Source organism: Podarcis filfolensis (assembly GCF_964270895.1).
Source record: "Podarcis filfolensis genome assembly, chromosome: 1".
Taxonomy (NCBI): domain Eukaryota; kingdom Metazoa; phylum Chordata; class Lepidosauria; order Squamata; family Lacertidae; genus Podarcis; species Podarcis filfolensis.
The window spans coordinates 58,049,682-58,064,902 of NC_139604.1; the positions used below are offsets into that span (position 1 = coordinate 58,049,682).

Genomic DNA, 15,221 nt, shown 5'->3' on the forward strand with positions numbered 1-15,221 from the left:
GTTGGGGAACCCATTAGAATGCATCTTTTCCTCTTTTAACCACTACAGAAATGCTTTTATTTATTTAGGCCATCATAGGAGCACCTATCAACTTTCAAGATGTAGATAATCTGTTTTACAGTCCTATCTTCTTAACTTAGGCATCCTTCAACATGGTGCTAGCAAGACTCTCACTGTCCGCCACTGACACCCAAGTGGCCTGTATAGGTCAGCTTCCATCTAATCATGCAGCAACCATTTTGGGGGATTATAAAATGTCTATCACATGATGAGGAAGGGAGCCTCCCATACAGAGGCACAGCTTCTTTGTACCATCAAATTAAAACAATGCAGTGCACCACACAGTAAAAATTACAAATCCAGAACTTGTCAATACCACAATGGCACAAAACATTGATCGGAGGCATGGATACTAAAGATTCTTACAATGCATTTTCTCCAATACCTCTGTATCCACAGATGTGTACTGTGATTTGATGGTGATTCTGTTTGGAACACCTGTTTTAAAAATTATGAAAATTCATGAGAACATGTGCTTTGGATCCATGTTTTTGTGCCATTGCAGTGCATTTTTGTTCCATTGTGGTAGTAAACAGCCAGTCTTTAAATTTTACTGCAGAGTCAGCAGACGCCAATGTAAGCTTTAACATGATAGTGGTTTACAGGGCATCTCATGTAATAATCATACAAGAGGATCAATGTTTTATTTGCTAGATGCTACTTTTACCTTCTTGCTGTTTTGTGGTGGTGCCCACATCACTTTTTCACAATGCTAAATGTACCCAGGCCCAAAAGATTGAGGAACACTGATTTCTAATCAGAGCAGTATGCCAGCTACAGCTGAATGGAGCTGTTAAGTGTTAAATAATGAGCAGTATGACCATGATGATGCTGGGTCCCAAAAGGTTGAATGCCACATTCTACCAACCAAATTCTTAAGATTTAAAAAAACTCAAAAGCATTAACCTTTCTAGTTGAAAGATGCAACGTTAGTTTAATACACAGTTTCACCCTGACAGGGGAATCAAACAACTACCCAAACACTAATGTTTTTAAAAATGCAGTGGGGGTCCTAAATGTTTCAGTCCTGAATAGTTTTAACTGTTTTTACCAACAAGAAAACTGTTTCCACAGAATCAGAAGGATATGCCTTTATTTGCAGAGAATTCACCAGAGACTTCATATTTCAATACATGAAAGCTCCAATACACTTTAATTGAGAAACTTGTGAAAATCCTGAAAAATGAAACAGAAAGAGTGATGGTTCCCATCAACATCATGAACTAGGAATGCCACAAATCCAGACTTTAGGACAGATAAAACATCACTCAAACATTGATGCAGGTATTGAGAAACACAAACTGGATAAAGAAGTTGAGGATGATCACCCTAACCTTTCATAGTCCTTGTAAACAAGGTGGGATTGTAGAGCTGCAAAGAAGAGCATAAACCTTTATATCTTCAGATGTGCCGGATGTCCTGTCCTCTTTAGACTGTCTCATTCCTTGCAAGTGTTAAGAGCAAAGTGGGTATAATCAAAGCAGAAGAAAGTGCAGCCAATGCACACTAAGGATATAAATACAGTACGGAGCAGAATATCCTTAACACACAAGTTCCAACTTAGCCAGCTCGAATCATTGGTATCTCTGCAGTATTGCTTTCACTGCTCTATGGAAAGGTGGTGGATCAAACGCAATCACGGCGACCATACTAACGAAGAATGTGATTCCCACTATCAAAGCAAGGATATTCAGGTACTTTGCTTTCCTGCCATGCATAGCTGCACCTTCATTATCTCCCATGACTTTACAATCCCTTGACTGAAGCAGAGGTAGAGAGAAAAAATATGTATTTTTAATAAAAAATAAAGAAAATTAGCAGTAGAAATATCGTTGCACATGCTTTAAACACCTGTAAGTCAAATGGGCTTTTTGTGGTTGCCGTGCGATCATTTCAAACCAAGAACTTCCTGCTCAGTGTTACCACTGCAGCATCCTTGTTAGCAATGAGATAGTACTCTTTTCAAATACTAATGATTTACTTGGCAATTATATTCTGATACACTGCCTGCATATGAAAGGTAAAGGTAAAGGACCCCTGAGAGTTAAGTCCAGTCGCGAACGACTCTGGGGTTGCGGTGCTCATCTCACTTTACTGGCCAAGGGAGCCAGCGTTTGTCCACAGACAGTTTTTCTGGGTCATGTGGCCAACATGACTAAGCCGCTTCTGGCAAAACCAGAGCAGCACACGGAAACGCTGTTTACCTTCCTGCTGGTGCAGTACCTATTTATCTACTTGCACTTTGACGTGCTTTCGAACTGCTAGGTTGGCAGGAGCTGGGACCAAGCTACGGGAGCTCAACCCGTCACGGGGATTCGAACCGCCGACCTTCTGATCAGCAAGCCCTAGGCTCAGTGGTTTAGACCACAGCACATATTAGAAAGTGCTATTGGTCAAATGGCATTTATGTCTTCTATTCTCCACAGTACATTATAATTTGGGGTGAATAAATGAGGCAGCCTTTTTTTTTTTTTTTTGATAGTATAAACATATCTACCTCATTGCCTGTTGGTAATAGGGAGCTTTTACCAAAAAATAACTTTTTGCCCATTTTGGCCCCTTCTCACTGGAGAAGATCTATAATTTACTGAAATATTTGTGGGAGCATCACAGGAAAGGTACAGTACAGAGAATACGAAATTCCCTAATTCCATTTGGTTTTTGTATTTTTGTTTTAATGACATTGCTTGAATTTATACTGTACGCCATTGTAGGCCCTTGGTTCATAGACTATTAAACAAAAGCTGGTGGCACTTTGTTTTAAGCCTTCCAGAGCAAGCCTTTTTGTGACAACAATACATATATAAAATACCATCTTATACACATGCAATGAAAAGTACATAGAGCACCCATCTTTTCACCTCTGTTTGCAGCTAAGGTGTGTTAAAAGGCCTCTGACTCCACCCTGCAGCCTAGCAGTGCCTGGTTCCTACCATCAATCAACCCATCCTTAGCTAGATGACATGGGTGAGGGGAATGAAAACTCCCTTGGAAAGTGGGGTAGGGAGAGAACGCTTTAGTTTAGGGTTAACACTGTTGGGGTAGGGGCCTCTGTGACAGCTGTGTGACGGGCAGAAATTTAACAGGTAGAGATCCCCCCCCACATCACAGAGGCAATGAGGGGAGAGCTGTTAAAGCCAAATGCTGCTAGGAAAGGGAAGGGGTCAGTGGCCCACTCCAAGACCTGAGTGAATGGGGTGGAAGTAGAATGACGTCTGCCCCAGAAAATGAGAGTAAAGCAAGAAGCGGAGGCAGAAATGCTATCCAGTCCCATGGGGAGGAAAAGGAGCCAATACTGAGGAACGGCAGAAAACCGGAAGCGGGGGGCAAATAACTGGGTTAGTGAGATAATGGCGCTTTCCCGCCCTTTTTTTCGTGGGTGGGGGAGAAGGGCGGCTTCACCTTGATGGAGAAAATGAGAGCGGCGAAGCCGAGGCAGAAATGGTTCATGAAGGTTAAACTAAACATCGACCAGACAACGAAGTCTTGCGGGGGCTGGACGACGACGCAGGCCACTGGGTAGGGGTAGGGGCTCGCGGGGGGCGGCGTACGGGGCCTGTACGGGTCGTACGGAGCCACTCTGAGGGCAACCGGCGACGACACGGGCTGCATGGCGACGCGAGGTGGCGAGAGCGGGAGGCGGCGGCCGGCCGCTGAGGCGAAATGGGGCGCGGCGGGCGCGGGCCAAGGGCGGGTCCTGATTGGGCGGCGCGTGAGAGAAGCCGCCGCTTTCGATTCTGAGAAAACCACGAGGGAGGAAAGCGGCCGGGGGCGAGTTAGAGCGGGGACCGATTTGGTAGGAAACGAAACTTAGATGGGAGAGGCAGGCAGGAAGCTGTGGTGCTCGGACAGTTTGCTCCGGAACACGAAGCGTCGGTGGTAGCAACCCCGCTAAAATAATAAATGTTGACAGTTCCTTGGAGCCAGCGAGCTCAGGATCAGCACACCTGTGGGGGTCGGGGTGGGGTGGCGCGTGGTGTGGAGACCCTACTTAGGGAAGCACCCAGGGTCCGGGGAGCTTTTAGGTAACAAGCAACTACAGTAATAAGGTTGTTGCAGGATTTCTCCCAGTCAATAACGACAGACAGGGGTTCTTTCCGAGGAATCAAATCAAATTTTATTAAACGGTCACAGACCAGATTAACTCGTACAGCTAGTCAGCAAAGCATAACACCGGAAAAAACAAAGGACAATTTCAATACAGATTAGGCCATAACAGCAATTTAAAATTAGACAGCATAAATAAAATTAAGTATTTGCCTTCGCCTGCATATTGGCATTGGAAAGCAATGGCAACATTGATCGTAATTTCAGGAACCTTATCTTCTACCAAGGCTCTCATACATTGGAGTTCTGGTTCATTTTTAAGCTTTTGTAGAACTGGGGCAATAAAGGTCAGGCGTAGATCCTCGTAGTAACTACAGTGCAGCAATACATGCAGACTTGTTTCCACTTCCGATGAGCCACATGGGCAAACACGTGACTCATATGGTTTGCCCTCATATCTGCCTAGCAGCAGGGCAGAGGGCAGAACGTTAAATCTGGCCAGGGTAAAGGAGTGTCTGTACTTAGGTATTTGTAAATCAGCCAGATAATTTGCGGGTGAGAACCCTCTCCCAAAGTCTCTAATTGTGGCATGTTTATCCATTTTGCCCATATGACATTGCAGCTCTATGTCCCTAATGCGTTGAAGCACTTGACTTCTGGCTCTCTCATATCCTGCCGCTATCAAGATCTGCGGGGAGAATCCCAAGCTTCTTATCTTTTCAAACAGGGAAGCTTTCCAGGTAGAATGAAAGGTGTCTAGGAGTGTTAAAGGAGCCAAACCGGCCGGGGAAAAAATAAGTTTTAACCAGTAGTGTATCTTTAGAATCCACAACCGCGCGTTAACGGGTGGTTGTCCAACTTCTAAGCGGACAGCTATATTAGATACACAGGGGGGATCCCCGATAAACACCGATAGAATTTTGTTTGAAATGCCTCCATAGGCACAAAATTTGTAAAACTGCAAACCTGGGATCCATAAGTGAGTTGTGGGAGTATTTTTGCAGCAAAAACCTGGGAGGCCGCCGGAACGTATTTACCCCCTTTCCCGTGAAAAAATCTTGTAAGGGCTTTATTGGCCCTTCCTGCGTTGGCAATGGCGTTTTTCATCTGTTGGTGCCACGAGACCCTTTCCTGAAAAGTTATTCCCAGGTATTTGAAAGTTGCTACCTGGTCAATAGGTTGACCGTTAATTCTCCATTTGTGTTTCCTTCTTTTTTTTGAAAACACCATAATTTTAGATTTGCTGTAATTTATTGATAGTTGTTCCGCTTGACAATAGTCAGCAAGTGATCTCAAAAGCTTCCTCAAGCCAACGCAGGAAAAGGAGAGTAGGACTGCGTCGTCCGCATACAGAAGCACCGGGAGGGGCATACCTGCCAGATTGGGAGGGTGGGCATTTTCTTTCGCCATATTTACTGCTAGAGAGTTGATATAAAAATTAAATAACGTTGGCGCGAGGACACATCCTTGTTTAACCCCATAGTGCGTTTGAATTTCTTTAGTTAGATGGCCTGACCGATCGCATCTTACCCTCACCCTGGTGTTTTCGTATAGACCACGGATAAGGCGTAATAAGCGTTTATCTATGTTTGTAGCGCCAAGCTTTTCCCAGAGTCTGTCCCTTGGTATTAGATCAAAAGCCGATTTAAAATCCACAAAAGCTGCATATAAAGACCCCCCTTTTCTAGAGTATTTGTCTGCCAGGTGTTGAAGGATAAGGGCCTGGTCTATAGTTGAACGCTTTGCTCTAAACCCAGCTTGAGCTTCTGATAGAATATGCTCTCTTTCCATCCACTCCACTAATTTATCACATAAATGAGCAGCGTACAGTTTGCTAATAATACTTAATAGACTGATTGGTCTGTAGTTAGCTGGCTCAGTTCTGTTTCCTTTCTTGAATATTGGAATGATGATGGCTAAACCCCAATCCTCGGGGATAATAGCCGCTTGATTTATACTAGTGAACAAGGCGGCTAGCACAGGGGCCCACCATTCAACATTTGCCTTAAGAATTTCTGGTGGGATATTGTCAGCACCCGGGGCTTTCCCTGATTTAAGAGATTGAATAAGGCCAGTAATTTCTTCTGTGGTTACAGGGGGCCATTCCTTGCCAAATTCACTTGAAGCAGGAAGCAGAACTGGGACCAGTTGATTTGATGAATATAATGAGAGGAAATAGGCCTCCCATGCTCCAACAGGTATAGAGTATTCGATTTCAATCGGGGAGTCTCTCCAGCTTTTTGCAATTGTTTTCCAAAACGTGGCAGAATCTTTCCTTTGGGAGGCCACCACTAGGCACTGCCAGTCCTCCCTTTGTGCCTGGAGCTTTTTCTTATTAATCAAAGCTTTATAACTGCGTTTTAACTCAAACCAGTCTAATGGAAGTGAAGGTAAGTTCGCTGATCTATAGTTCCTATACTTATCCACCATGAGGCGTTTCATAGCCATGCGTTCTTGGTCAAACCAAGGTTTGGATTTATTAGAGTGTAGAGATTGCCGTGGCGTTTTTTTGTTGGTCAGATAAGGTTGTAGAGACGAAATCAGTTCCCGGAACATGTCTAATCTAGCCTCAGGAGTTGGGGAATTAACGAGGTTCTCCTTTTTGCAAGAAAAGTATCTGAATGAAGTCTTTCCGATATTTCATCACTCAATTTGCTGGACCATTTAATACGTGAGTATCTTATCTCCATGTTTTCGAAACATGGGGCTACAAGTTTATCAGAGCAAAATAAATCTTTTCTTACATCCAGTATTAAACAAAGCGGTAGATGGTCGCTGTCAACCCTCTCCACCACTTTACATTCCCATGCTCTGCTCAAAAGGTTAGATGACACCAGGACGTAATCGATAGTGGAGGCTCCCATGTTGGATATAAATGTAAATTCCCCACTGGGTTCTCTGTCGACACGACCATTTAATACAGTCAGATCCAGATTGTTGGAAAAACGTAGAAGGCATAGGCCTGCGTAGTTGCAGCCCTTGTCTTTTGAGAGCCTTGGGGGAATAGAAAGGGCTTCTTCAGAAATGGGAGGTACGTCATGGAAATGAGCATATAACGCTTCGTCTGATTGGCCAATTCTGGCATTTAAATCCCCAGCCAGCAGCACTGCCGCTGCAGGAGTTTGATTCATTAGCTCATCGACATATGATTCTAGCCTATGCCAGATATTTTTGATAAGCTGCTTGCCTCTTTGGGGAGGGGCATATATATTAATCAATAGAAGTGTGCAATATCTGCATTTCATTAATAATGCCATGGCCACACTGCTCAGAGGCTCCAGCTCAACGAAAGATGCTCTCAGCCTTGTGGATATTAGAATGCCTAGCCCACCCTTAACTCGTCCCCCTTTGTTGCTTGGTGAACCTGCGAGCGAAAATGAGGCAAAACCATTTACAACTAAATCCCCTGTTAGCCATGTCTCTTGCAGAAAGACTATATCATGATCTTGAATAAAATTGACAAATGATTGGTCAGTCGCCTTGTTGAGCCAACCAGCAATGTTCCATGATAAAAATTTAAGATTGGCTTTATCACAGTCGAGTCTTTGTCAATTATTAGCTAACGTACTTTTAGGGTTTGTCGCTTTATGTATCAGTCACCTATCGTCTTTGTATGGCGGGCTATCCAGCCGCTCTATGATTTCAATAGGTGGATGCAAAGTGCTCACGTCTGTGAACACCGGATCTTTATTATGCATAAATTCCTTCTGTGGATATTCTGTTGCGGCTTGATTTTGGCCCAATTCTGTTTCATCTAGATATCTCATTTTGTCCCATACGTCTAGTGGGGTCACCTTAGGGATATTTCTCCTTCGAGGGGATGATGGAGTGCTCTCCTTGAAGGGTGGCACATTCTCTCTTGGTGGAAAGTTTATCTCTGCTTTGATCTGTAGGTTACGTGTTGTGGTCTTTTTTTGGTCCCCCTTACTAACCTCGTTGCCTGAAGCTCTCTCGGCCAGCTTATCTCTTAGCTTGTCTAGTCTTCCCAAGATGTCAGTTTGTATTAATGGTGGGAACATCCAGAATTGGTCAATTAGGATATTTTCTTCCATAGTAAAGAAATCCTCACCTTTGCTCGCAAGGCATTGCGGATTCTGTTTGTCAGGCCAGAATTTTGAGAGTTGTTTCCCCTTTCTAAGATTTGCCTGCTTAGTTTTCAAAAAGGGGCTCAAAGGAGCCTTATTTTCAAAGAGCCTAAGTATTGTTATCCGTGCTTTTAAAAAGGCAGGTCTTGACCTAAAAATAAACTTGGCCAGGTTCTGATCCCTAAAAGTGGTCAGTGCTCTCACTGAGTGACCATCATAATGTAGATATTCCACCGAGATGATATCATTACAATTAACCATTCCTGGCAGTATGTCATTTAGGCTAGATACAAAGTTCATTATTCGCTGTTTCCCTGTAAGGAAGCCCTTAGGCTTCGGGAAGTTCGTGAGTACCAATTTTTGGGGATTTAGGATCAAATTCCAATCTCTTTCCTGACTGGAGGCTTGCCAGGTCTGAAGGGGGGTATCATCTCTACTGAACGCTTCCTCTTCCCCGCTGTTCGATTTGCTAGGTGTTTTATTGCCTTCATAGGTAGAGGCCTCTACTTCCGCAGCATCAGGTTTGTTAAATAGTTGGTTATCCAGGGACTGAATTGTTACTTCTGCCTTCTCACTTGCTACTGGAGTCAGCCTTGGCGAGTCCTCCTTAGCCGGTTGCTGTGTAACTATCTTTGTTTCTCTCTTTTTACCCTTCTTTTTGCTGCCCCGTGTGGTCGATTTATTTGGGGCCGAGGGAAGAAGTTTAAACAATTTCTGCCAATGTATGCTTCGATTACTGCAGGTATACTTGGCTTTCCTTGTTGTTTTGATATTTTTACTTTTCTTCACTTTTACCCTTGAGTTATGTCTTTGCAGATTCTTATTTATTACTGGTTTGTTCGTCCCCACTAGCTCAACTGTTTTATGTTCTTGGGGCATATCATTTAATTTTATCTCTTTTAATTGAGGTATGAAATTTTCTACTAACGTCAGCAGTAGCCCATTTGTTATTGTTAGATAATTTTTTATGTTGGCTAGATCAGTTCTTATTGCTAGGGAATAATCCAAAGGGCGGCCGTCACTCAATTCTGTTTGAGAGTATTTTGAAATAGGTATCTGGTTTTGATGGGTTGATGTAATTTCTTCCGTGTTCCTTAGTAATAGAGGTATTTCCCTCCTGAAGTTCCTCGGCTAAAGCTAGTTCTTGCGCTAGGCTGCATGGGGAGTTAATATTTCCAGTATCTTGATATATCTCTTTAAAATAAGACGTCCAATCAAGAACAGTAAGAGAGGGGGGTATTACTTCATCAAGAATTAACTCTTTTTGTGGACTCTTACCCTCCTCCATCTTAGGAAAGTAATTTGTGATTTTGCTTTCTTTTACCAGGGCCTGGGGGGCTGATTGCCGAGTCAGGCAGTATACCCAACTCCTTATATGTTCTTCTAGTAAAAACCATGGTAAAAGTTGTCTTGATATAGATAGAGGGCAGTTTACCCCAGGTGCGACTGCCTTAAATTGGGGGGCAAGTGGGGGTATCAATCTATATTCCCACCTGCTCTCTGCAGCAGCTTCCTGATGTGCTCATCAACAGCCTCAGTATATTTCTCTATTTTGAGTTCTCTGCTTTTAGATCTTGGCGATTGTCCTAAGCCTGTAGTTTTCACCTCAATCATGCGACCAGCGCTGTTTCACAGATGCTGCAACCTACTCAGAATATAATAATAAAACAATGCTGCCAAAGGGACAGCAGTAATAAAACGGCTAAAAACTACATTAAAATTAAAATTGCCTTATTTAGGCAATTTATGTGCAGCTGGAAAAGGATAATAGTGGAGTTTGGCTATAGCACATGTACAGCTATGATAACCTTGTATTTCGGGCCCTAGCTTAGTCTTTAGAGGCCATCTCCCACCGCCCTATACTGAACGAAGGATATCCAAGAGCCCCAGAAGGGAAACTTTCTGTGGGCTGATTCACTGATTCCTTCTAAGCAGTCTTTCAGAGGCCTACCACATAAGGCAGGGCACAGAACGATATCTTGCTAAAGCCGGTTTTCCAAACCTCCAGAGGGCCTTATCCGATACACTGTTATAGAGTTATTGTGTAGATTAAAAACTTCCCAGGAAGGCTAAATTTATTCACCTGCGCAGGGGCGAGAATCATTTCTCAAAGGCTGCTCCCAGATCGTTTGCTGAGGCTTCCTCTTCATAGTGAGCATCAGCCAGCTTTGAAAAAGCAGGACTTGTCTCAAGTCTCATTCACCTCCTGTTCTGTCTGCCAAACAGACATTGTTTTCTACAACAATGCTCACCATCCCTGACAATTGGTCATATTGACTGCAGGGTGTTTGGAGTGAGAATACCGACATCTGGAAGGTCGCAAGTTTCCTTGAAGCAAGAGGGACGTTTTAAAAAGTGGCTTCTAACGAAGTGGAATGATAGCTGCAGTTCCCTGAAACAGCACCGTGAACTGGGGGAATGGAACTGCATGTTGGCATTTATCAAATTATGTTGAGCACAAATAAACATGACACTGCCCTCATCAAAATTTGGGAGACACATTTCTTTAAAGAGCACAGGGAAGTGAGATGAATAAATGGCAACATTTAGGACTGTTAGCCCTTTGCAGCAAGACCCTGTCTTCTCTGTAAAGCATCATTTACGTTGATGGCATAACAACAATCAATCCACATAGCTCACTTGGTAGAGCGGGAGACTCTTAATCTCAATGTTGTGGGTTTGAGCCCCACACTGGGCAAAATATTCCTGCAATTCAGGGGGTTGGACTAGATCACCCTCGTGGTCCCTTCCAACTACAGTTCCATGATTCTAACGCAATTGATTCTCAACCAGCAAGGCATGATCCTAAAAGGAGATCATGAGAAGAAATGAGCAAGCTTCTCCCAACATGCAATTTTTCTCATAGTGCTAATCTTTTTAGACAGAAGGCAGCATCAACCCACCATCCAAACTGTATACTGTTGTCATGAGAGTGTGTGCTTTCCCCTGTGGTTTAATTCTAGGCTGAAGATACACAGTCGGCAATGCTAATTCTTACGCCTAGGGCCATTTTAATTAAAATATGCCGTGCGTGTGTTTCCAAGAGAATTACCGTAAGTAGTCCCATATATTAAAATGTTTAATAGATTTAGGGATATTTGGATCTCCTAAATGATTGACCTCCCAGCTTAATTTTTTTTTATTCAGGTAAAAAGTCATCAGACTATAACACAAATCTACAAGTTGCATCCAGTCTGGCCCATGAAACCACAATATTGAAGAATCCTACAAAAGGGGAGCCTCAATGTTTTAAGTTTTAAACCAGCAAGAAAGCAATTGACGCAGAATAAGGTAGGCATGTTTTTATTTGCTCAGAATTCACCCCAGACTTCATGTTTCAATACAGAAAAGCTGCAGTACAGATCTTGAGTGAGAAACCTGTTGAACTGGAAAACTTAATGGTGTAACGTTGGAAAGTGTTGATCACTTTTCTTACCTGGGCAGTTATCTTTCCACAAGGACTGACATTGATGCCGGAATCCAGCATCACCTGAGCTCTGCAAGCACAACTTTGTCTCAATTGAAGCACGGAGTGTTTGAGGACCGGGACCAACTTTACTGTACACTTGTGAAACATGGACCACTTATTAATGCCATCTCCAAGTCCTTGAAAGATTCCATCAATGGTGTCTCAGAAAATTTTTATACCTCACTTAAGAAGACAGGCAAATGAATATCAGTGTACTGGAAGAAGTAAAGATCACCAGTGTTGAATCAATGATTCTTCAACATCAACTTTATTGGACTGGTCATGTTGTTTGGATGCCTTGTTATCATCTTCCAAAGCAACTGCTCTATTCCCAACTCAAGAATGGAAAGCGAAATACTGGTGGACAACAAGAGGTTTAAAGACGCTCTAAAGGCAAATCTAAAAAAATGTAACATAAGCACTGATAACTGGGAAACACTGGCCTGTGGTGAGCACTCCAGCTGGAGAGCAGCCTTTACCAAAGGTGTTATGGACTTTGAAGCAGCACAAACCCAGGGCAAGAAGGAGAAACGAGCTAAGAAGAAGGCATGTTTGGCAAACCCTCACTGTGATCAACTCCCTCCAGGAAACCTATGTCCCCACTGTGGAAGGACGTGTGGATCCAGAATTGGCCTCCCAGTCACTTACAGACTCACTATTGAGACCTTTTTCATGGAAGACAATCTTTCTTGGCTATAAGTGATCACCAAAGAAGAAGAAGTGTGCTTTCTTTAGTGGTTTAATTCTAGGCTGAAAGTACACAGAAGAATGATTTCTTACATCTGACACCCTTTTAGTTACCATACATACATACATACATACATACATACATACATACATACAAAATCATGCTCTTTCATTTGGTTCCATTAAATTAATGGTCCCCCAGTTAATTTCCCCCCTATTTATTTATTTATTTATTCATTCATTCATTTAAAAGTCATGATAATATATGGATGTAGGCCTGTAAAGCATTAATGCTGGAGAACTATACAAAGGGGAGTCTCAATGTTTTAGATCCTGAAAAATGTTCAATGATTTTATCAAGAAAATGTTCACACAGAATAAGGACTTAGTTTTATTTCTCAAAATTCATCCCATAATTCATGTTTCAATAAAGAAAAACTCCCAGTGATAAATCTATCTTGAGTGATAAATCTGTTGAAGTAGAAAACAGATCATAAAAAATACTGCTTAGATCTCATGAGTAACAGGAAGAGGCAAGGCCACAAATTCGAATCTTGGACAAAGAAAAAACACTCATACAAACACTTTATTTTCTCAATAAAAGTCTCAAACTGGATGGCAAAGTTGAAGATGACATCAGAGTCTCTCTTCCACCTTCGTGGCAAACAGTGCTGAGACCTTTATATCTCCAGAAATGCAGCATGTACCAGGTGTCATGTAGAATGCCTCCTTCCTTGCAAGTGAAAGAGTAGGGTGGGTACCCTCAGAGAAGAAAAGGCAACAAAAGCTTAAAAGAAGTGCTATAACGCTGGGGAAAATATTCTGCACACACTTTGCCACTGAGCCAACATTCAGTGGCCATTCCTCTTCATCTACACCATTGCTGCTATGGGCTGTAGCGAACGATGATGATGATGAAAACGATGAAGAATATGATGCTCAGTATCAGAGCAGCAATGTTCAGACGCTTGGAGGTCCTGCCATAGGTAGCCGCAATTTCAGAATATCCAAGCACTTTGTAATCCCTAGACTGAAAGGGGAGAGAAGAGAATTTTTAACATATTAATTATGAAAATTAACAATGGACATATATTTGTACATGCTGAACGCCTAAAGCTCAAATAAACTTTCCATGATGGTCTAATCTTATCAAAACACACACTCCTCAACACTAACTGCATTGGTTAGAATCATAATCCACATGCAGCAGAAACGACTTGCAGCACGGTGGCAAGATGCACATGTCTGTGGACTAGAGATAGGAGCAACTTTCAGTCTAAGTTGCCCCATCTTCTTGGCCCCAGTCCCTGCCCCCCACTCTCACCCAGAGCTACCAGCCAGGGTCCTCGACTCACAAATACTCCAGAAAACCGAAGGTTTTTCTACTAACTTGTGGATCACTTAATAAGAGCACGTTTTACAGATGTGTCCTCTTATAAGCATGGTGTACAAGTTTTCATAATGTACTTTCAGGGGTTTCTGGGGAAACTTGAAAGGAAAGAGGGAGGTGGAGAACAATCCTTTAAGTGCTTGTTAAGAGTTGACACTTTTCAGGGCTCATGTATATTAGAGCTGTATGGCGGACAGAAATTCAACAGGTAAAGTGTTCCTTAAAACAAACCGTTGGGAACCTGCATCTGTTGAACTTTGATAATTTATTATGTTTTATATATCCTGTAAGCCGCCCAGAGTGGCAGGGTAAACCAGTCAGATGGGTGGGGTATAAATATCATCATCATCATCATCATTCAACCTGTCTAATGAACGAATAGAGGTATAAAGCCTGCCGAGAAAGGAACGCAAAGTGGTAGTGAGCCTAGGATGGGAGACAGAGGAAATAAAGAGAAAGAACTGCCTCACAAAGATAGGTGAATGCTCCAGTAAACAAAACATAAAAGCAAGAAAGAAATACTACCCAGTCACGGGGAGAGATAAGTGAAGACTGCAGTGGCGACAGAGAGGAGACCCGCACAGCCCTCGTGCGCTCCCTCACCTTGATGGAGTAGACGAGCGCCGCGAAGCCGAGGCAGCAAGCGTTCAGGAACGAGAAGTTGAACAGGGACCACAGCACATGGTCCTGGGGCGGCGGGGCGGCGACCCCTCCGGCGCGGGAGGGATACGGCGGCGCGCTCGGCTCATAGCCGCTGTGGGGCTGCATGTGGATGGCGACGACGGGGTGGTGTGGAGCGCTCTGCATGGCGTACAGTTCCCTGCGCTGCCCACGGCCGAGTGGCGAAGGGATTCAGCAGAGGGGAGAGAGGAGGGAGGGAAGGGGAGAGAGAGAGCGGGTCCCGCCTTGGGGCTTGGACAGGCGCTTCCCTGAGCCTCATTTGGAGAAGACGAAACCGAAGGAGCGCAGCGGTGGAGGGAGGGGAACGTAATTGCACGCTGAGCCCACTTGGAAGCCACCTGCTTCCAGTTGTAGCAAGTAGGAACGGAGGAAACGGAACCCCCCTTATTGTATTCAACAAGCAGGTGGCGATGTGCACCCCTCCTTTTCTGATCCCTTACTATCGGCTTGGTGTTCCTGCTGGCTTGTCTTCAGAGTGGAAAGGAAATCTCTCTAGGCTTTAAGCAAGTGTAATCTACGCTACCTGGGTCCGTAATAAGCTGTGGCCAAACAACTCGGGACATGGGCGTAGCCAGGATTTTTGTTGTGGGGGCAAGCTTTTGTTAGGGGGTGCAGAACCTCATGCCTCGGGAGTCCCTGGGGTGGGCAGGAAAGTTTTTTGGGGGGAGCCTGCTCACCACGCGATGGACTCGCTTTGCGCTTCCCAGAATTGGGAGGCGAGCAGCTGCTGCAATGACTTCTATTATTTTCCTGCAGCCTCTGGCTATCTGTTGCTCTCCACGCCCCTTTCCGTTCTGGGATC

General features: G+C 43.8%; 1 protein-coding gene and 1 long non-coding RNA gene across 2 annotated transcripts; both read right to left on the minus strand.

The window, feature by feature from the left end:
• Positions 1 to 1,136: 1,136 nt before the first annotated feature.
• On the minus strand, positions 1,137 to 3,983 carry LOC310744142. The gene is made up of 2 exons (XR_014539390.1): positions 3,463 to 3,983; positions 1,137 to 1,820 (listed from the first exon to the last, which is right to left on the minus strand). It is a non-coding gene; the product is annotated as an uncharacterized lncRNA (long non-coding RNA).
• Positions 3,984 to 12,726: 8,743 nt separating this feature from the next.
• LOC310767678 (dispanin subfamily A member 2b-like) lies at positions 12,727 to 14,698 on the minus strand. Its single transcript, XM_083624901.1, has 2 exons — positions 14,342 to 14,698; positions 12,727 to 13,378 (listed from the first exon to the last, which is right to left on the minus strand). The coding sequence occupies exons 1-2, from the start codon at positions 14,543 to 14,545 to the stop codon at positions 13,235 to 13,237; spliced, it is 348 nt and encodes a 115-aa protein (XP_083481027.1). The 5' UTR covers positions 14,546 to 14,698; the 3' UTR covers positions 12,727 to 13,234.
• Positions 14,699 to 15,221: the final 523 nt, after the last annotated feature.

Excerpts from the sequence above, each read along its gene's own strand:
- LOC310767678 (XM_083624901.1), bottom strand. The coding sequence starts at position 14,545 with ATGCAGAGCGCTCCACACCACCCCGTCGTCGCCATCCACATGCAGCCC. Across the intron at positions 13,379-14,341 it reads CGCTCGTCTACTCCATCAAG|TCTAGGGATTACAAAGTGCT; the intron begins GTGAGGGAGCGC and ends CTCCCCTTTCAG.